The following is a 21,626-nucleotide window of genomic DNA, read 5'->3' as shown; positions in this document are numbered from 1 at the left end:
TCTCTCTTCCCCCCCCTCCCTCTCTTCCCCCCCCTCTCCCTCTCTCTTCCCCCCCCCTCTCCCTCTCTCTTCCCCCCCCTCTCCACTCTCTTCCCCCCCCTCTCCCTCTCTCTTCCCCCCCCCTCTCCCTCTCTCTTCCCCCCCACTCTCCCTCTCTCTTCCCCCCCCCTCCTCTCTCTTCCCCCCCCCTCCCTCTCTCTTCTCCCCCCCCTCCCTCTCTCTTCCCCCCCTCCTCCCTCTCTCTTCCCCCCCCTCTCCCTCTCTCTTCCCCCCCCTCCCTCTCTCTTCTCCCCCCCCCTCCCTCTCTCTTCCCCCCCCTCTCCCTCTCTCTTCCCCCCCCTCTCCCTCTCTCTTCCCCCCCCCCTCTCCCTCTCTCTCTCTCAACCCGGCACCTGCTACCGTTGTCTCCCCGGCCCGCTCCACTCTCTCACTCCGGCCGTTGTATTCTGCCACGTGTTTGTTAGGTTTCATCTCTGTGATTTTTTGAGCAGCGCCATCTTTAGTCTTGGCAGCTGCTGCAGTCGCAGGCTGTGACGTTTTCGTGGCACATGCTGTATCTGCGCACGTGCCAAAACAGCGCCACCTACCGACCGCATTGTCAACAATTGCGGTCGATTTAAAATTAACTGTGTGTGTTTCCCAGGGCTCGGGAAACCTGGCAGCAAAAGGGAGACGGGAGCTGCTGGCACCAGAAACTAAGTGCTTTTTCCGGCACACCTTGTGGGCCAGGAGGAGGAGGGGTGGGGCCTCAAAGAAGCCTTCAGACACCCTTCTGCCATCGCAGCCTCTCTCTTCTCTGCTGCAATTGGCAACCAACCCCCTCTCCCCATCCCCAGCCCTCATCTGCAGCCTTCCCCGCAATCTGATTGCCGGAGACCTGTCTCCAAGGCTGCGGCCTTCTGCCACTGGCTTTACAGCTTGTGGCAACAGTCTGGCCAACTGCTGGGTGGGAAGCAGAAGAAAAAAATTATATAACAAGGTCCTGCCAGAAAATTCAACAAGACATCCAGATTTTCTTTGCACTCTGATTGTCTCAACAGTCTCCATGCTCTACTAATACTTCAAAGATGCTGGTAAGGGCTCCCCTGATGGCTTTGAGGCATAATTCACTGTCCCACAACAGGAAAACCCTCAGGTTTGATCTCTGGTCTGTGCTGTATTCACTGCAATAGTTCATACTGCCCTGAGGCTACAGGTATAAAATCAGCCAGGCTTTCTGCTCTCCAGTGACCCCTGTTCAAAAGGTAGTGAACATGGATGCCAAGTGATGGCAGGGAGCGAGACCCAGCTGTGGCACAGACAAATAGCCTACTGACACTCAAGGCCTCGAGTCACACATGAAAAATAACTGATTGAGTGAGGGTACTGGAGGCTGCTGGAATGTGTCAAACTGCACCCAATGACATACATTAGTGCAACAATAACAAACACACACACTCTGTGGTAAAGTTACTGTGATCTAGTACAGCACAGAGTGATGCCATTTCCTGCCTCTACATGGTTTCCATGTAGCTTTGCACTTCCAGTGTTCGTTTTTCAAAGATTCATAACTCAAATGCACTACATTAGGAGTGATTGCAGTGCTATACACTGGAATAAGTAAATACAGATCCCAATTGACCACAGAACAAGCTTGCTAACGAGCAGAATGTGTGGGCACATTTAAGCTGCCGATTATGTGGTTGAATTCCTCAAAATCCCACTATTAACCAGGTGAGAATCTCTCTCCAGTGTCACCAGGGATGCAGAAAGATACCCTGTACATTATTTCTAATCAGTACCAGCAAAAGGGCTTGCCTATCCTACATAATGGGTCAAAATGTCACTATTCAGCCATGCCAACCGATCTCCTGTAGTAACAGGGGCGATGGCAGTGGGGGTTGTGCTGGAATGCATTTTGGATCTTCAACAGGCCCCATCAGTGCACCCCCCCAAAAAAAAAGTTTCCCTCAACCGTTAACCTCCCAAATCCTGGACCCAGAGATGCTGAAAGCCAGCATGAGATGCGGCCAGTGGTAAACATGTTGGTTAACCACAGTATCAATCAGGAACCGTCATCTGGTCAATAGCCAGTGTAAACAAAAGAGCCATTTTCCCTTACTTTGCTCCACACAATGTTTAAATAGAACCTCAATGACACCTCAGTGGAATACTAAAAACTGATTAGCATAAAGATTTTTGCAGCTGTTGATTGGTTGTGGTTATCATGAGGATGTCAAAGTGGTGCAGAGTCGATGCAATGGATTTAACACCAAGGAACTGGGGGTACAGTCTTGTCAAATCCACACATATGCAAGTTTTGCTCTCAAAGATCTGTAATTTCCTAATAGCATAGAATTATACAGCACCGGAGGCGGCCATTTGGCCCATCAAGCCTGTGCTGGCTCTTTGAAAGAAAATCCAATTAGCCTCACTCCTATGCTCTTTCCCCATAGCCATGTAAATATTTTCCTTCAATATTTATCCAATTTCCTTTTGAAAGTTACCATTGAATCTGCTTCCACTGCCTGCGACTATCTACTCGGCAATGGCATAGTGAGTCCTGGTCTATTGAACACTTCCTAGTCAGAGAGGTAGTTCGCCTCCTATAATTGGCCTCAGTGCTCCAAGCTAGAAAAGGGAAAAAAGACATCAGCCATGGCTTCCACTCCTGATTCCCATCCAGTCACTCCTGCTGCAAAGTCTACTTGTGCCAACACCTGATGATGGAGTAGGCTCAGCTGCGTTGCCTGTCTAGGCCCACACTTCAAGGAAGGTCACCTGGCCAAGGATACTGAAGAACTGCGATGGAATTGCACCCCTGGATAACTGGCACTCCCTTCAGGAAAGGGAGCAGGAAAATTGCACATTAAACAGAGCTGCCCCCAAACTTATGCCAATGTTTTTCCAATTCAGGATACTGGAGGGCTGGCTCAGTTTGAGAATACCCTAAGTCTCTCTTCCTGATATTCTGGTGCATGGTCCCAGCCATGATTAGGAACTCGACCTGCAGAGAATCACAGACATAACCCTGGATCCTAACTATTCTTGTTGATTAAGCCGATCCTTGAATAAATTCTGTTTGCTATGGGTATGAACATATGAATTATCATTTGCATTTTCAAATAATAGTCAAGCAGCTACTAAACCCACAGAGCTGCAGCTGAATAGCAATAAGTTTCGAAACAGTTTTATGAGAAGAATATATTAATTCCGCCAGTAGGCTCGATGGAATTCTGCAGAATGGCAAATGCATAAAAGCACCTACTGATTTTCCTTTGCAACAAGCAGTGGATAAAAAGAGCTTTATTAAAGGATAATAAATTTTGCAAGGAGCTTTGGACATTATGTTGGGCAGAAGGAGAAAAATGTGACTCATCCATGGGCTTGTCTATTCAGTGTCCTATTGTGTAAACATAGTCATCATGTTCAAAATCATGGGGGATCTGGACAGAGTAGATAGGGAGGACACTGATTTAAAGTGATTGGCCAAAGAGTGTGGTGGAGGCAGGTTCAATCAGGGCTTTCAAAAGGGAATTGGAAAATGATCTGAAAAGAAAGAAATTTCAGGGCTACGGGGCGAAAGCAGGGGAGTGGGACTAACTGAGTTGCTCTCGCAGAGAGCTGGCACAGACACAATGGGCTGAATGGCCTCCTCCTGTGTTGTAGCCGTTCGATGATCTCACCAACATAAGAATTCTCCATTGCACCCAGATGTATGGTTCCAAGGACCATTGACAAGGTGAAAACACTGACCCATCTGACCTATTCTAGGCTTCTCAAATTGGTCGACATGAATGAGGTCCAGTTGTACCACTGACATCATTCTTCAATCCTTATCATGAACCTCAGTGTGTTCCATTTCAATGGCTTTATACTTGGAATTTCCAGAAGTATTTTTAGGCACAGTTCTGTATTACTGTTTTAGCTCCACTTTCCAAATCTCATGTTCTATTCAGTTTTCTACAATTTACCTAAAGGTATCGACTCCTTGTTGAGGTATGGTCCCATAGGTGTTCATTGTCCTCCAGTACCCTCACCCAACTGGTCATTACTGACTTGAAACCTTTTCTGTGGGATACATCACAGAGGGGCCTGTATTATGTTCATCCAATGTGCACACACTTGGAGCTCTTACAGACATTACTGGACAATGATCAGGGGTGGAGCTCCAGTTGATTGCCCACTTCCTAATTCTGAGGCCAACTTTAATGTTCTTATTGTTACATGGGCCGAGATCATTTTACAGCTCTCATCAGGGATTACATTTCCAGCTCTGTATGTCTCATCTACACACTTAGAGGTGGGCAACCTGAAGCACGACTGCAGCACTGTGGAGCAATTGGTTTCGAAGGAGACAAAAGTGAAGGGTATAAAGGCACTCATTTTATAGATAGGGAAACAGCCATAATCAAGAGTGCTGAATGCTGCCTGTCAGCTGTCAGGGTAAAGTTGTGATTCATGTTGGAACCAATGATAGTGGAAAGTATAAAGTCACAGTCCTGCAAAAGAAGTTTCAGGAATTATGAGATGGAGTACTTCAAGGGTAGTAAACTCAGGGTTACTCCAAATGCTATGCACCACTCAATGTAAATATAATAGAGCGAATGAGGGCAACTGTGTGGCTGGAGAGATAACACAGGAATGAAGGGATCTGATTGGGGGAGGTTAGGGAGGTTTCTGGGCAGGTGTGGCCTGTGGACGATGGGTGAGCTTCCCCTCAACAAAACAGGGGTCGGTGCCCACACTGGGAGATTATTTAGTGCTGTGGGGGAGGGTCCAAATAAATATAGAGGAGACAGGAACAAGATGAGGCAGTGGAGAGGAAAACTAAAGGGTGAAAGAGAGGGGAAATAGGAAAGTAATAAAGAACAGATCTGAAGGAGGAGGAAGAATCAAAAGAAGTAAGGTTGTTAAAAAAATTGGGAGTCTGGATTGAGCGGTGTATATATGAATGCAAAAAGTATTTAATATGAAAACAAAATTGGATAGTTAGGAACATAAGCGGAGGACGAGGTCATTCAGCCCCTGAACCCTATTCCACCATTCAATTATATCATGTCTAATCTGCACCTCAATTCCACTTACCTATCTTTGCTTCATATCCTTTGATATTCTTACCTAACAGGAGCATTAATAACTATACACTTAGTATTATAGTAGCTATGACAAGCAGATTGGCTTAGGTTTGGACAGACCTGGGAACTTAAAGTTGCCAGTTACAACATTTTCATGAGAGATTAAGGGGAAAAAAGGAGGGTGGGGGGGGGGGGGGGGGGGGGGGTGTGGAGTGGTAATATTTTAAAGGATTCTATCACAGCATCCAAATGTAAGGATGTTCCAATGGGTTAACACTGAATCCATTTGGATAAATAAAGATTACAAACTAAGCATTGCAAACAGCGGAGATGAGAGAGAGGACGGTTCATAGAGATATGCAAGAACACAGCAATAATAAATGTTGGATTTTAACTATCCTGAGATAGACAGGGATAAAAGGTAATGCTTGTGGTAAAAATGCTTCTAGAAGGCATCCAGGAATGCTTCCTAGATTCAGTATGTTTAAGTCCAATGAGGGGAAAAAACCTTTTCTTAATTTAGATCTGGGAAATGAAGTGGAACCAAAGCAGGAGAACGATTGGGAAATAGCATTCACAACATAGGCTCAATGTAAAAATAGAAAAGGATAATGAAGACAAAGGTGATGGACTGGAAAAAGGCAAATAGCAGTGAAAGAAGAACGATATGGCCCAAATTAACTAGCAGAAAGGTTAGCAAGCAGAATCACTGATGGTAGTGGAGAATATTCCAATAAAAAATGGAAAGAATAGAAAGTTGTTATAATCACAGGATGTGAGGGGGATTTACCAAAGCATAGAATTCTGTTAGAATTCAAGGAGCTAGCCTTGGCTCTGTGATAGCCTCTCACCTCAGAGTCAAAAAGAACGAATAAACTTGTATTCAAGTAGTGCCTTTCATGACCTCTGGGGTCTCTGGGCACTTACTAACCATTGGGAGCATTTTTGGATTGTAGTCACTTTTCTAATATAGGGAAACAGTCATGAGTTCAAGTCCCACTCCAGAGACTTCAACACATAATCTAGGCTGACACTTCTGTACAGTACTGCTTCACAGTCAGAGGTGCTATCTTTCCGAAGAGACATTAAACTGAGGCTCCATCTACCCTCTCAGGTGGGTGTAAAGGACCCCATGGCACTACTTGAAGAGCAGGTGAGTTCTTCTTATGTCTTAGCCAAAGTTTATCCCTGCACTAACATAATTAGAACAAATTATCTGGCAATTTATTTAATTACTATTTGTGGGACCTTGCTGTGCATAAATTGGCTGCAGCGTTTCCCTACGTGACAGCAGTAGCTGCATTTCGGGGATGCTTTGTTGGGCTGCGGAGTACTTTAGTACATCCTAGGGTTGCAAGATTGTATACAAAGTTCTTTATCTTTCTTTACAAATAGATTAAAATAAAACAGATTGAAAAGGAGGTCCCGTGATAAAATGAGGACTAATGATATGAAAGAAAATCATGAGGAATATAGAAAGTAAGGTAGGGAAGAGATACAGTAGGTTAGAAAGTCTAGATGGGAATATGAAAACAGACTGGCCAATAACCTAAGGACTTAAGAAAAAACTTAGAGATGGTAAGACATTTGGGGATGAAGTGGGGGGGGGGGGAAATTAGTTGTGGAGAATGAAATTATGATGGAGAGGTATATTAAGTAAGTATTTACCATCACCTTTTAAAACAATAGTGAGTTGGTGAATGCAGCTGTACTATGGGAGATATGGGAAAATTACTGAGATAGTAGGGCGGCACAGTGGCGCAGTGGTTAGCACCGCAGCCTCACAGCTCCAGGAACCCGGGTTCGATTCCGGGTACTGCCTGTGTGGAGTTTGCAAGTTCGCCCTGTGTCTGCGTGGGTTTTCTCCGGGTGCTCCGGTTTCCTCCCACAAGCCAAAAGACTTGCAGGTTGGTAGGTAAATTGGCCATTATAAATTGCCCCTAGTATAGGTAGGTGGTAGGGAAATATAGGGACAGGTGGGGATGTGGTAGGAATATGAGATTAGTGTAGGATTAGTAAAAATGGGTGGTTGAAGGTCGGCACAGACTCGGTGGGCCGAAGGGCCTGTTTCAGTGCTGTATCTCTAAACTAAACTAAGTTGTTCTGAATACAACTAGCAGAATTTGAAGTAGATAATTGGCTAAAGGCTACTGAAGTAGGTAAGAGGGGAGACAACTCAGGCTCTGACCACAATTTTTCAAATCACCTAAGGTATGGAAGTTGTGCTGCGAGACTATGGAGCCTCTGTTCAAGATGAGACAGATTAAACAGGGAGGGTAGATTTTTAAAGCTCTGCCAAGGTCAGGAATGGCGGCGACGAGGCCCGAAAATACCAGCGCTGGCGTTCTGATTTCCCAACCCCGTTCCCAGCACTGGCAATTTCGAGGCAGGTTCGTGACCAGGCAGGGCTACCTGCCTCCACAGGGCGGGTAGCCAATTAGGCTCATTAAGAGCCTTGCTAAGGGCACTGATAGGAGGCCGACTGGGATTTTCCAGTTTCCCAACACGACAGGGGGCAGTTTAACCGCCTGGAGATGGACACCCAGCAGCAGGGTGGCAGGGGCCAGCTCTCCAGGCAGGCCTACAGGCCCTCCCTGCCTGCCTGAGTGCAGGTGCAGCCAAAGGTCTCCCTGTAGAGGGGATTCCACCACCAGCCCCCACCCCCCTCCCCACCCCCGACTCCTCCCAACAGAGATGGCCTGGCTGCTTTTTGTGTTTTTTATTTAAATTTTTACAAGTTGGTGAGAGTGGGCACCTTCCTGTTGAAGTATTAAGTAACTGAGAGAAGTCACTTACCCTTTACTGCATCCTGCTGCTCCTCTGAAGCTAGAAGGCCTCTGATTGTCCCATCAGCTTTGAGAGCGTGCCTGCCATCCTTAATTGGACAGGGAACTTGTCTCCTTGTCAACTAAGGTGGCACCCCATGGAAATCCCAGGTCAGTGACTGTTTCCCCTGGGGGCGGGTTCAGCACCTGGAAATATTCCCAATTGTTGCTCCCCATCCACAAAGCGAAAATTCAGCCCAATAATTCGAAACCAGTTAGTATAATGTCAGTTGTGGACAAACCGAGCATCCAAAACAGAGACCAAATTAATGAGCATCTAGATATGCACGATGAACAAGAACAGCTTTGAAGAAGTGATTAACTGTATGGATAAATGCAGTGGATGTAGAAAATACAGGTTTTCAGAGAGTGTACACTGAAGTATCGCAAAGTTTGTTACAAAAAATTCATCTGCTTGGTAAAAGAAACATACAGCATAATGGAAGCACAGAATGGGTAGACAAGTGGCAGATACAATTTAATGCAGAGAAATATGAGGTACTTTGGGAGGAAAAATTAGGATTGAGAGTATATACTCAATGGAAAGATGCTTGAAGAGTGTGGATGTATAGGAACACAGGAGCAGATGAAAGCCATTCAGCCCTCGAGACTGCTCTGCCATTCAGTTAGACCATGGCTGAAGTGTACATCACCCCAATTTACTTAGCTCTGCTCCATATCCCTCGATACCCTCACCCAACAAACATTTATTGATCTCAGTCTTTAAAGCTCCAATTGTACCAGCAACCACAGCCTTTTAGGATAAAGAGACCGAGGGGTTCAATGACATATTTCCTTGACAGTACAAATGTAGATGGAAAAAAACTTAAAAATGTCAACTGAATTTTGAATTTTATAAACAGGTGCATAAAGTACAAGAACAAAGCGATAACAAATTTCTACCAGCCAATATTTTGGCCGGTTAGAAATACTGTGTCCATCCCATTTATAGAAAGGACATTAATGCCACAGTGAGCATACAGCATAAATTCATCAGAATAATACCAGGGATGAGAAATAACAAAACACTTGAGATAATGGGACCATTTCCACTGGAGCAGAGAAGGCTCAGAGGAGATGTAATAGGAGTTTAAAAAAATTATGAAGGGTTTTGTTGGGGTCAATCAAGATAGGTAATTTTCTGGTTGGGGAATCATTTACAAAGAATTATGATTGTAAAAATTGCCATGTGACAGTAAGGAGAAGGGTTAGGAGAAAGGATTTTAGATGGAAAGTTGTTAGAGTGTCGAATGCTTTGCCATAGGGAACAGTTGAGATCAATGTATCATATAAGTAAAGTGTATATAAATATTTGAAGCAGAGGAAGATATACAGCTATGGGAAGTCAGCAGGACAGTGGTTTTGGATTACTCTAACAAAGTACACTGGCACCATCGGACAAATGACTACCTACTAGGGCGGCGCAGTGGTTAGCACCGCAGCCTCACAGCTCCAGCGACCTGGGTTCAATTCTGGGTAGTGCCTGTGTGGAGTTTGCAAGTTCTCCCTGTGTCTGCGTGGGTTTCCTCCGGGTGCTCCGGTTTCCTCCCACATGCCAAAGACTTGCAGGTTGATAGGTTAATTGACCATTATAAATTGCCACTAGTATAGGTAGGTGGTAGGGAAATATAGGGACAGGTGGGGATGTGGTAGGAATATGGAATTAGTGTAGGATTAGTATAAATGGGTGGTTGATGGTCGGCACAGACTCAGTGGGCCGAAGGGCCTGTTTCAGTGCTGTATCTCTAAACTAAAACTAAACTAAACTTCATGCTGCAAACTGTTATGGGTCTAATCAATGGAGAAAACTACTTGCTAACTTAGGCCTCTTTAGTTAATAAAGTGAATCAGCGATGCTGGATTCTTAGATAACTTTAAAAATTTGACAAGAAAAAAGTCCTGTTATGAAATGTAAATGGCATTTTGAAGATTTGGAGACTTGTGGGAAGTTGCAAATAAAAGACAACTTTTTTTTAAAAATCGAGTCTATCCGAAAGGTGCCCAAGCTATATCGACATAATTTAATTACTGCTTAGTTGATGTAGTAAGAGACTGTCGATAGACAAATGAAATCACAGTGCTGAACGAACTCTAGTTACCTGATCGCAGATAAGTTCCCATTTCTTCTCGTTGTCGTACTGGCTCAGCAACTTCACCTTGTCCGGAGGCAAGTTCATACAGTTCTGCAGAGAAAGAGGGGGATGGTGGTGAAAAACATTACAATCATCATTTAGTCACTCGTGGAAAAAAAAAGAACTGCAACACCGATAAGAAGATAGTCCCCGTCTTACTTCATTGCCTGTACAATCTGTGCAATATGCATAGGTGCTCTTTATACACCCAACAGAAGCTTTAATAAACAGGTGCTTTGTAGAGCTTTACTGGCTGTAGGAATTGTGATATTGGCAGATGTTCTGCAGTCGAAAGCCCAAGCAAGATGTCCTTTTGGCTGACTCCTGCTCCTCTTTCTTACGTTTATGTCATTTTAGATGATATTGCAAGGGTTGTGAATCTTTGGAGAGATTGATAGATTTTTAGGCAGTAAGGGAATTAGGGGATATGGGGAAGGCGCAACTGCAGTGGAAGATCAGCCGTGATCTTATTGAACAGCAAAGCGGACTCGAGGGGGAAAATTGCCTGCTCCCATTTCTTATGATTTGAATAAAATATAACATTTTGAAGTGAGTTATTACTATATGACTAACATTGCAAATGCTATATTCTTTATAATTTTCTAAAACAGGAGTGTCCAAACTGCAGCCTGAGGCCAATAAAAAGCTAATCCAACCCTGAGAACCCATCCAACCAGGTCCTAGTTGTGTTTAAATTTCCTTTTCACTGGATTATCCAGTTTGAGTTGTGAAGACCTTAGCGTTTTATCATTGTTCTATAAATCCTAATTGAGAACACCAAGATCGGGTCAGTTTCAGCAACTTGAAATGCAGGGATTCAAACTTTGTGTGTGTCCTGGGGTCTCATAGTACATACCTAAACAGCTCACAAAGCTAATAAGCTTGGTCAGATCTGTACTTCGGACTCTAGCTGAGAGGAACTGCAATGAAAACTAAATCTCCAACAACTCAACACAAAACCTCCTGGAAAATAGTGGTGACAGCTAAAGAATCAGTAATGCCACCCATATAAGCTATGCAATGAAATTACTGAGCACTCAGCACCTCACTGTGACATCTACAGTCATTACAATCTCATCCCTTCTGCTACGAGACAGTAACAGGACTTCCCAATAAAGCAATGGCAATATTTGATTTGAGATATAATTAACAAGACTATTATGAACACAGCTTCTCTTTGCATTGCTTTTGCTATTTCGTGGTTTCTCCATCCCTGTGATTGAAAATTGTTCAATGAAGATGCTTTTAATAATACTTCTGGTCAGCGTTGATGTCTGTTCTGGACCCAGAAAATGAAAGGCTACCAAATAAGAGCCTGTTCAGTTAGATCAAGCCAGGTTTCATTAAACTGAAAGAAATCTCCAGGGGAGGATTTGACGGTAGCGAGCACAGAGGCGGCATGTGCAAAAACTCACACTGCTGGCCGAATGCCGGTTTTCTGGCACCATCCCCACCAGGCCATTTTCCCAGAGGTGAGCTGGTGAGGGAGGCCTGCAAGCGAAGTGTAGCCAATTGAGCTCGTTAAAGGCCTATTAAAGCTTATTGTCAGAGGCCGACTGGAATTTTCACTGGAACAGTGGAGCTGCCTCGAGCTGGCCCAGCTGCTTAGGGCATCTTTTAAAAAAATTTTAAAGTGAAAAAATCTGGAGAGAGGGCATCTCCATCTTGGGGCACCTTCTCTCTCAATTACCCGAAAAGGCAGCCTGCAGCTTCTTCAGTGCTGGAAGGCTTGCTATTGGCCCTCAAGCTGTGAGGGTCTACCCGCCATCCTTAATTGGATGGCGAGCCCACCCTCTGGCCACGAATTGACCAACTGGGGGAAAATCACAGCTGGGTGACTGCTCCTCAGTAAGTGAGGACACAGGGCGGCACAGTGGCGCAGTGGTTAGCACCGCAGCCTCACAGCTCTAGCGACCCGGGTTCAATTCTGGGTACTGCCTGTGTGGAGTTTGCAAGTTCTCCCTGTGTCTGCGTGGGTTTCCTCTGGGTGCTCCGGTTTCCTCCCATATGCCAAAGACTTGCAGGTTGATAGGTAAATTGGCCATTATAAATTGCCCCTAGTATAGGTAGGTGGGAGGGAAATATAGGTACAGGTGGGGATGTGGTAGGAATATAGAATTAGTGTAGGATTAGTATAAATGGGTGGTTGATGGTCGGCACAGACTCAGTGGGCCGAAGGGCCTGTTTCAGTGCTGTATCTCTAAACTAAAAACTAAACTAAGTGCGGGCTTCTGACCCCTGTTCGACCTCAACGCCAGAGCCCTGAAGCCCACAGGCCAGCAGAGAATATCCTGCCCCAAGTATCCCAAATCTAGCAGTCTCAGTCATGAGATGAAGAGATGAACACCAGGGAAAGAAGGAGCTTGTGAAGTTGAGAATAGCATGCAAGGGATCTCTGCAAGCGGATCTGGTAGATAAACTTCACCACAAAAGGCCTATTCAAATTACTTGTTCGAGTTTGGGTCTCTAAAGCTAGGAAGCAGACCCAAAAACAGAATCGTTGATCATTGAACAGTTCCCACAAATAACTATTCACTAAAATGAGAGACGTCAGTGCCTGAAAATTGAGCCCTGTGGTGTATTAGCGTTGGAGTGTTTTAGAAGGCTAGTGTTTCTTTTAATTCATTCTTGGGATGTGGGTGTTGCTGGTAAGGCTGATATTTATTGCTCATTTCTAGTTGCCCGAGAAGGTTGTGGCAGCCCTTCTTGAACCACTGCAATTATTCTTTGATACAACTGCGACTTGTTAGGTCTCTCAGAGGGTCGTTAAGAGTTAACAGCATTGGTGTGGGACAGGAGTCACATATAGGCCAGACCAAGTAAGGACGACAGGCTTCCTTCCATAAAGGATGTTCGTGAACCAGGTGAGTGTTTACAACAATCTGACTGCCTATGGTTACGTTTTACAGATAGCAGTTTTTGAAGAGAAAAAGTCCAGGTATCACAGCAACATTTGAGTTACTTGGCTCTAACTATCCAAGTCTCATATTCTACAGCTCTTTCCAGAACACATGCCGTGGATGTTGCTGTTTGCATAATATTAATGTCAGAGATTCTAGAATATCTTTTTTATTTTTTTGTATTTAGAGATACAGCACTGAAACAGGCCCTTCAGCCCACCGAGTCTGTGCCGACCATCAATCACCCATTTATACTAATCACCCATCTGCTCTGTATATTTCCACAATGACAAATCCCAGTAAGTTTTTGAAAATAAGAACATTAGAAATAGGAGCAGACGGCCCCTCGAGCCTGCGCTGCCTTTCAATACGATATTGGCTACTCTTCTGCCTCAGCTCCACTTTCCTGTCTGCTCCCCATGTCCCTTGATTCCCGGAGAGGCCGAAAGTCTATCGATCTCATCCTTGAACATGCTTAACGATGGAGCATCCACCACCCTCTGGTGTAAACAATTCAAAAGATTCACAACCTTCTGAGTGAACAAATTTATTCTCATCTCAGTCCTAAATGATCAACCCCTTATCCTGAGACTGTGTCCCTGTGTTCTTGATTCTCCATCCAGGGGAAACAACCTCTCAGTGTCTAGTCTGTCAAGCCCCTTCAGAATCTTGTATATTTCAAATGAGATCACCTCTCACTCTTCTAAACTCCAGAGAGTATAGGCCCAATTTACTCAGCCTCTCATCAAAGGACAACCTCTCATCCCAGGAACCAATCTAGTGAACCTTCACCGTACTACCTCCAATGTAAGTATATCCTTCCTTAGATATGGAAACCAAAGCTGCACAGGTGTAGACTCACCAAAGCCCCATACAATTGTAGCAAGACTTCCTTATTCTTTACTTCAATAAATGCAAACATGCCATTTGCTTTTCTAATTTATACCTGTATGCTAACTTTCTGCGTTCCTTGTATGAGTACACCTGAGTCTCTCTGAACACCAACATTTAAAAGTGCAAGGCCTTTTAAAAAATATTCTGTTTTTCCGTTCCTACTACCAAAGTGAATAGCCTCACACTTTCCCCACACTCCATCTGCTACCTTGTTGCCCACTCACTTAACCTGTCTATATCTCTCTGCAGTCCCTTATGTGCAGAATCTTTAAATAATACTCTTAGAAGGAGGACAGGAGAGTCTGGTTGCTAAACAGAAAATAAGGTCTCCATAATCTTTGTTGGATACATTTGAATTCTTTATACCACTAATGTTCTACTGTCTGCACAACAATAGCAGCACTGAATCCTGGCACAGCACAATTGCAACCTTGAAGTGTCAGCCGTGACTTAAGCGTTGCACTCACATCTGAGTCAGAAGCTTGTGGATTTAAGTCCCATTCCTGAGACTTGAGCGTATAATCTAGGCCGACCTGCCAGTGCAGTACTGAGGGAGTACTGCACTGCTGAAAGTGCCATCTCTCAGATGAGAAGTTAAACGGAGGCCTTGTTTATCCTCGGAGTTGCACCCATAAAGGATCCCATGGCACTATTCGAAGAAGAGCAGGAGAGTTCTCCCCAGTGTCCTGGCCAACATTTATCTCTCAACCAACACCACCAAAAGCAGATTATCTAGTAATTTATCTCATTGCTGTATGAAAATTGGATGCCATATTTCCTGCATTACAGTGGCGACTTTTATTTTTAATTACTTCATCAACAGTAAAGCACTCTGGGACGTCCTAAAATTGTGTAAGATGCCATATAAATGCAAGCTCTTTCTTCTCTGTCAAATCCGTCTTCTGTTTTATTTATAAGAAATATCTTCCTTGGATGAGGTAAAACCTCTGCCCCATTCTGTAAGTGAACACCCAGCAGTGTCCGACTGAAACAATGCAGAGATAGCTGAACCTGGGTCTCCCTGTGGAAAATCCTGTGCAGGAGAAGGCAGAGGATCATGGGAACCCACACCTGACTCCCTCCATCTTCCTTCACCAAATACAATGCACCAACAGACAACAGTTGGGATGACACCATCTGCCATTTCACAAGCACAATGTTTTAATAAAAAATCATCTCTGGATCCTTTCAGGGCTGAATCTATTCTCTCAATTTAAAAATAGCAACTGGTAGGAATAGAGTCGATTCTGACTCTTTGTCAGTTGGTGCCTCCGTGCTTTGCACAATGCAAACATTTCCTTTCATCAAATGCTAAATACAGACATCCTGTAAACAGCAAATGTGCTCCAAGGGCCCACTAATATGAAAAAAATACAGACAGAGACTCGCTTTCGAACTGATGTGAGATGAAATCTGCAGAGACGAAGCTAAACCACTTCTCAAAACATATATGTAACAATTCTCTGCATATTGTAAATGGTTTGAATGCTTACTTATTTAAAACACTTTTATGATGATTAGGTAGCTCTGAACACATTCAGATGAGCCGTACTTCACTCAGGGTAAAAGGGAAAATTATCATTTGAGCAGCAGTACAAAGCAAAGCATCTCAGAAAGAGAGAAAGAATATAGCAGACAGTAAAGGGGCATGGAAGAAGCCATTAACTATGTAGTACTGGGCAGTGGAAAAACAGTGAGGGAGACTGGGCAGAGGGGGATACAGTGAGGGACTGGACAGAGGGGGATACAGTGAAGGAGACTGGTCAGAGGGGATACAGTGAGGGAGATTGGGCAGAGGGATTACAGTGAGGGAGATTGGGCAGAGGGATTACAGTGAGGGAGATTGGGCAGAGGGATTACAGTGATGGAGACTGGGCAGCAGGAAAGTGTTTGGGATTGTAAAGTGGGAGAATGTATGGGAGTGGAGTGAGAGAAAAAGGAAATAGTGAATAAAATAAATAACTTGCATTTATAAAGCACTATTCATGACCTCAGGTCATCCCAAAGCTCCTTCCAATCAAATAATTACTTTTTCAAGTGCAGTCACTGTTGTTATATAGGAAATGCAGCAGCCGAGTTGCACACAGCAAGATCCCACAAGCAGCCAAGAGATAGTGAATGACCAGATAATATGGCTGAGTGATCTTCGCTGAGGGCTAAATATTGCCCAAGATACCAGAACTTCCCTGCTCTTCTTCAAAAAGTGCCATGGGATCCTTCACGTCCACCCGAGAGGGCGGAAGGAGCCTCAGTTTAACGTCTCATCCAAAAGACGGCATCTCCGGCAACACTGCACTCCCTCAGTATTGAAAATCACCTGAGAAAATTTCCAAAACAGGTTTACATGATCCTGCTAATAAAAAGAGGCCAAAATTGAAGTCTTGACATTGCTTTAAATTAGAGTGTTTAATGAAGTGCATTACAGGGCCCACTGTTTATAGTTCCATGCGAAACTATGGTTAGTAGCTACTAAACAGTGACTAAAATTCAAAGATATCCTCATAAACGACGCTCCCTCTAATTTTTCTTGTTGTGCACGGCCAATTCATTAAAGCACATCAGGCCTTTAAACTTTTCTGTGTGGCTGTACTTGCATGGTAACTTGAAGGGGCAGACTTGTGCCACACCTGCGCAGGAACTTCTAGGCTGTTATGTGGCCATGTAGCTTAGAAGGAACATTGCTCATAAGTGAGAATAAATTCATTATCGTCATTGAATTATTGTGTAAAAATGTGCTTATGTGAGCAGAGCTGTCAGCTTGGCTCAGCCAGTAGCGCACTTACCTCTGGGTCACAAGGTTATGGATTCAACATAATGCTGGCTGACGCTACACTGCTGTAAGCACTTTTTTCTTTATTCATTCATGGAATGTGGGCGTCGCTGGTTCGGTCAGCATTTATTGCCCATCCCTAATTGCCCCTGAGGTGGTGGTGGTGAACTGCCTTCTTGAACCACTGCAGTCCCACAGTGCTGTTAGGAAGGGAGTTCCACAGGATTTTGACCCAGCGACAGTGAAGGAACGGTGATATAGTTCCAAGTCAGGATGGTATGTGACTTGGAGGGGCACTTGCAGGTGGTGGTGTTCCCAAGCATTTGCTGCCCTTGTCCTTCTAGTTGGTAGACGTTGTGGGTTTGGAAGTGCTGTCTAAGGAGCCTTAGTGTGTTGCTGCAGTGCATCTTGTAGATGATGCACACTGCTGCCACTGTGCATCGGTGGTGGAGGGAGTGAATATTTGTGGATGGGGTGTAAATCAAGCGGGCTTTTTTATCCTGGATGGTGTCGAGCTTCTTGAATGTTGTTGGAGCTTCACCCATCCAGGCAAGTGGAGAGTATTCCATCACACTCCTGACTTGTGCCTTGTAGATGTTGGACAGGCTTTGGGGAGTCAGGAGGTGAAATACTCGCTGCAGGATGTTGATAGTGGAAGATTCAGCGATTGTAATGCCATTGAATGTCAAGGAGAGATGGTTAGATTCTCTCTTGTTGGAGATGGTCATTGCCTGGCACTTGTGTGGTGCAAATGTTACTTGCCACTTATCAGCCGAAGCCTGGATATTGTCCAGGTCTTGCTGCATTTCTACATGGACTGCTTCAGTATCTGAGGAGTTGCGAATAGTGCTGAACATTGTGCAATCATCAGTGAACATCCCCACTTCTGACCTTATGATTGAAGGAAGGTCATTGATGAAGCAGCTGAAGATGGTTGGGCCCAGGACACTACCCTGAGGAACTCCTGCAGTGATGTCCTGGAGCTCAGATCACTGACCTCCAACAACCACAACCATCTTCCTTTGCGCTAGGTATGACCCCAACCAGTGGAGAGTTTTCCCCCTGATTCCCATTGACCTCAGTTTTGCTAGGCCTCCTTGATGCCATACTCGGTCAAATGCTGCCTTGATGTCAAGGGCAGTCACTCTCACCTCACCTCTTGAGTTCAGCTCTTTTGTCCATGTTTGAACCAAGGCTGTAATGAGGTCAGGAGCCGAGAGGCCCTGGCAGAACCCAAACTGAGCGTCATTGAGCAGGTTATTGCTAAGCAAGTGCCACTGGATGTCACTGTTGATGACACCTTCCATTAATTTACTGATGATTGAGAGTAGACTGATGGGGCAGTAAGTGGCTGGGTTGGACTTTTCCTGCTTTTTGTGTACAGGACATACTTGGGCAATGCTGTTCTTTGATGGGATGATCAGCAGGTCATGCCACTTCAGCTATTAATATTCTCGTTTGCTGGTCAAGAAACCACAATGGTAATGGTGAAGTATAACTTGATTAACAGGCAGTGCATGAGAAGGCCTCAATTGTCTTACTCCAAAGTACAATTAACAATTGAACTCTCAATCTACCACAGTACAATTTATTTCAGAGATCATCTTACACCTCATTCTACAGATTAGCACAGTTCAGCATCTAACTCCTCAGTTTTAGTCCTGGACTAACCTATTCAGACATTTGCAGGCCTCGAGATCATGAACTCAGTGCAGACTGAGGACACGGGCACAAACAGTCTGGCCAGGCTCTTCAGGCAAACTTTACTGTCTGTTCTTCCTCTCATGGCTGCCCTCATGGTTCGTTCTCATTTGACGACTCTCATCAAGCAGTGGGTTTCTCGGTACTTCTCTGTAGCTCAGATGCTTGAGCCCACAGTGCTCTGCACCACACTCTTCCCTGCGGTGTCTCACTCTGGGCCAGCTTCATGCTTCTGATGCTTCTGTGTACTCGACCTCCCTTAGCTTTCCTCTCTCTCTCTCTGCTTTGACATTTTGATCTTTACCTTAATGCCCTTACACTCCTTCATTTAATTACTACCTGGTGCTCTCCAGCCTTTCCAACCCCCTCAGTTCAACTCTTATAGTTCTTCTAACCATTCCAAACCTTCCTACGCACTCCTCCAACACTGTCGTTTTGTTTCTTCATTAGCCCCACCTCAACCCAGCAATCCTTCCACTGCACTTCAGGATATATTAGCCTTGGAGAGGATGCAGCCCAGACTTGATCAGAATCTGGGGCTCAGAGTGTTAAATTATGAGAACCTTGGAAGTTCAACCTTGGCTTGAACTTCCTTGAGTAAAGATGATTGAGGGGTGATCCTCTGTGGGCTAATCTAGAACAAGGGGGAATAATCTTAAAATGAGAGCTAAGGCATTCCAGAGTGAAATCAAAAAACATTTTTTCCCCAGAGAAAAGGGGAGCAGAAATCCGGAACTCTCTTTCCCCCAAAAGCCAGTAGTTGTGGGTCAGGTGGAGCTTTAAAGTATGAAATTGATAGTTTTGTTAGGTAAGGGTATCAAAGGATGTGAAGCAAAGGCAGGTACATCAGGTTTGAGGTCCAAATAAATCATGATCTAACTGATTGCCTGAACAGTTCATGCCCCCACTGTTTTGCACCCTCAAAGTTACTCCCAATCTCTACACCGACCCTGCCGCCCTCCAGGTTTGGTGCTGCTGCTGCTCTTTCACTTTGAGGCTCTGGGACTGTGCGGCCTAACTCCAAGGACAGGGCCACCTCAGTTCAGGTCGGTGTTAAACATCCCACGGCGCTATTCAAAGAAAAGCAGGAACATTTTCTGGTTTCTGGCCAACATTTCATCCACCCCCACACCCTAACCCCCCAACCAACACCATCAAGAACAGATTGGCTGCTCATTCATTCCATTGTCATTTGTTAGACATTTATGATGGAAAATCTGATCACGCAATTACCTACATAACATTGCTCTACAAGAAATATTTGTAATGTGACATGTGTTCAATGATAAAGTGCTCCTGATTTTTGTTTCTGTTCAGTGCTAAAGCTACCTTGTCAAACTTATAAGGAGTTTGTGTGAAATTCTCTTGGACAATTTGGGCATATAAGAGAAAGCAATTGGAAGGGAGAGTGCTCGGCAACTGTGCACAATCCTACATGCTGCACTTCCTGGTGGAATCAGGATCCTCGCTGAAAGCCAACTTACTCAAGATGGTGGACAGTGCTCCACCTGTAAAATTCGGAAAGCAATTTTAAGTTTTATTGAATTTTTTCCCTATCAACTACCATGTTCAAAATAGGAAAGTTTACTGATAACTTTTTTTTTTATTCATTCATGTGATGTGGGCATTCATTTGTTGCCCATCGCCAATTGCCCTCCTTGAACTGCTGCAGTCAGTGTGGTGAACGTGCACCCACAGTGCTGTTAGGGAGGGAGTTCCAGGATTTTGACCCAGGAACGATAATGTGTGATTTGGAGGTGAACATGGAGGTGGTGTTCCCAGATGTCTGCTACACTTATCCTTCTAGGCGGTAGAGGTGGCAGGTTTGAGAGTGCTGTTGAAGAAGTCTTAGTGAGTTACTGCAGTGCATCATGTCGATGGTACACACTGCTATCACTGTGTGCCAGTGGTAGAGGAAGTGAATGTTTAATGTGGTGGATGGGGTGACAATCAAATGCGGTTACATCAGAACAGGAGTAGGCCATTTGGCCCCTTGAACCTGCTCTGCTGTTCAACTAGATCATGGCTGATCTTCTACTTCAACACCATTTTCCTGCACTATCCCCATATTCCTTGATATCTTTAATATCTAGAAATCTATCGATCTCTGTCTTGAACGTACTCAATGACTGAGCCTCCACAGCCCTCTGGTTGCTTTGTCCTGGATGGTATCGAGCTTCTTGAGTGTTGTTGGATCTGTACTCATCCAGGCAAGTGGAGAGTATTCCATCACACTCCTGACTTGTGCCTTGTTGATGGTGGACAGGCTTTGGGAAGTCAGGGGGTGAGTTACTCACCACAGAATTCCCAGCCTCTGATCTGCTCTTGTAACCATGGTATTGAAATGCCTGGTTCAATTAAGTCTCTAGACAACAGTGACCCACAGGATGTTGATGGTGGGGGATTCAGCAATGGTAATGCCGTTTATAAATGAAGGTTTACACAATTTTGGAAGTTACTCTGTTGAAACCTTGGAACAGACCATGACTCTAAAGGGTTAAATGGCTCCTTCATGAATGAGGGGCTCAGTCAGAAACAACTGTTGCACAAGTTCCCCTCATCAGTCACATATTTCACCACTGCCTTTTTATTTATATTTGAAGGATGGTTCCTCCTAGCCCCTTGTATCATATACCCAAAGCACATCTGCTGAATCTGGACGTATTTTAAGCAGAACCTCTTGGGGTCAGGAAGCTGTGCGAATGGACGTTCTGCTTTCTGTTTCCTGTCTTCAGCTCCACAACACTCCCCCATCCCCCTCCACCCCTCCCCAAGTCTGTTGTAACAGTAAGTGCAGTGACTTGGTGGCTGTGAGGAAATGTCAGTTAAAATCGAGATGTTATCACTCCTCAGAAAACCTCCATCACTTCCTGTTTGCCACATAGAATAATGACATCACTCCATCTCTCCTTCACCCCGTACTCACCCCCTCCTGACTCCCACCTGCCTGTATCTATCTCAAAACCCATCTTCCAACCGCATCCCCAGACTTTCGGCTTAAGTAGTGGAATGACATTTAAATCAATTTGCGGAATAGTTGACTAGAAAATAAATTCATCACTTGGGACAAGAATAGCGTTCACACCAACTGACACACATTACACAGGCAGGTTCTTCCGGCAGAACAGAACAGTCACAGGTGACTGCGTAGCACCTCCAGATCTGAGAGTCTGAGCTGGGATCAAATGAGGTTATTGGCAGCTCAGCCTGAAGGCTGATGGGATTATCCGCACCAGAGAGCGAGCCAGAGAGAAAGAGCGAGACAGAGAGAGCGAGAGAGCGAAATAAAGACAGACCCTCAGGATGTCTGAAGCATTTTTGAATTGCAGACACTGTTGCAATTTAGG

General features: G+C 44.7%; 1 protein-coding gene across 2 annotated transcripts in view; it reads right to left on the bottom strand.

The window, feature by feature from the left end:
* The window catches only part of LOC137348062 (formin-like protein 1), a 249,717-nt gene that overhangs the window by 148,875 nt on the left and 79,216 nt on the right, over positions 1-21,626 (bottom strand). For both annotated transcript variants that reach the window (XM_068013188.1, XM_068013187.1), the window contains one exon: positions 9,982-10,065. In XM_068013188.1, the coding sequence (XP_067869289.1) occupies positions 9,982-10,065 (84 nt within the window). The remainder of the gene's footprint in view (positions 1-9,981; positions 10,066-21,626) is intronic.

Source organism: Heterodontus francisci, chromosome 33 (genome assembly GCF_036365525.1).
Source record: "Heterodontus francisci isolate sHetFra1 chromosome 33, sHetFra1.hap1, whole genome shotgun sequence".
NCBI classification, from domain to species: Eukaryota; Metazoa; Chordata; class Chondrichthyes; order Heterodontiformes; family Heterodontidae; genus Heterodontus; species Heterodontus francisci.
The sequence above is the reverse complement of the archived record's forward strand: the minus strand, read 5'-3'. Positions and strand labels throughout refer to the sequence as shown.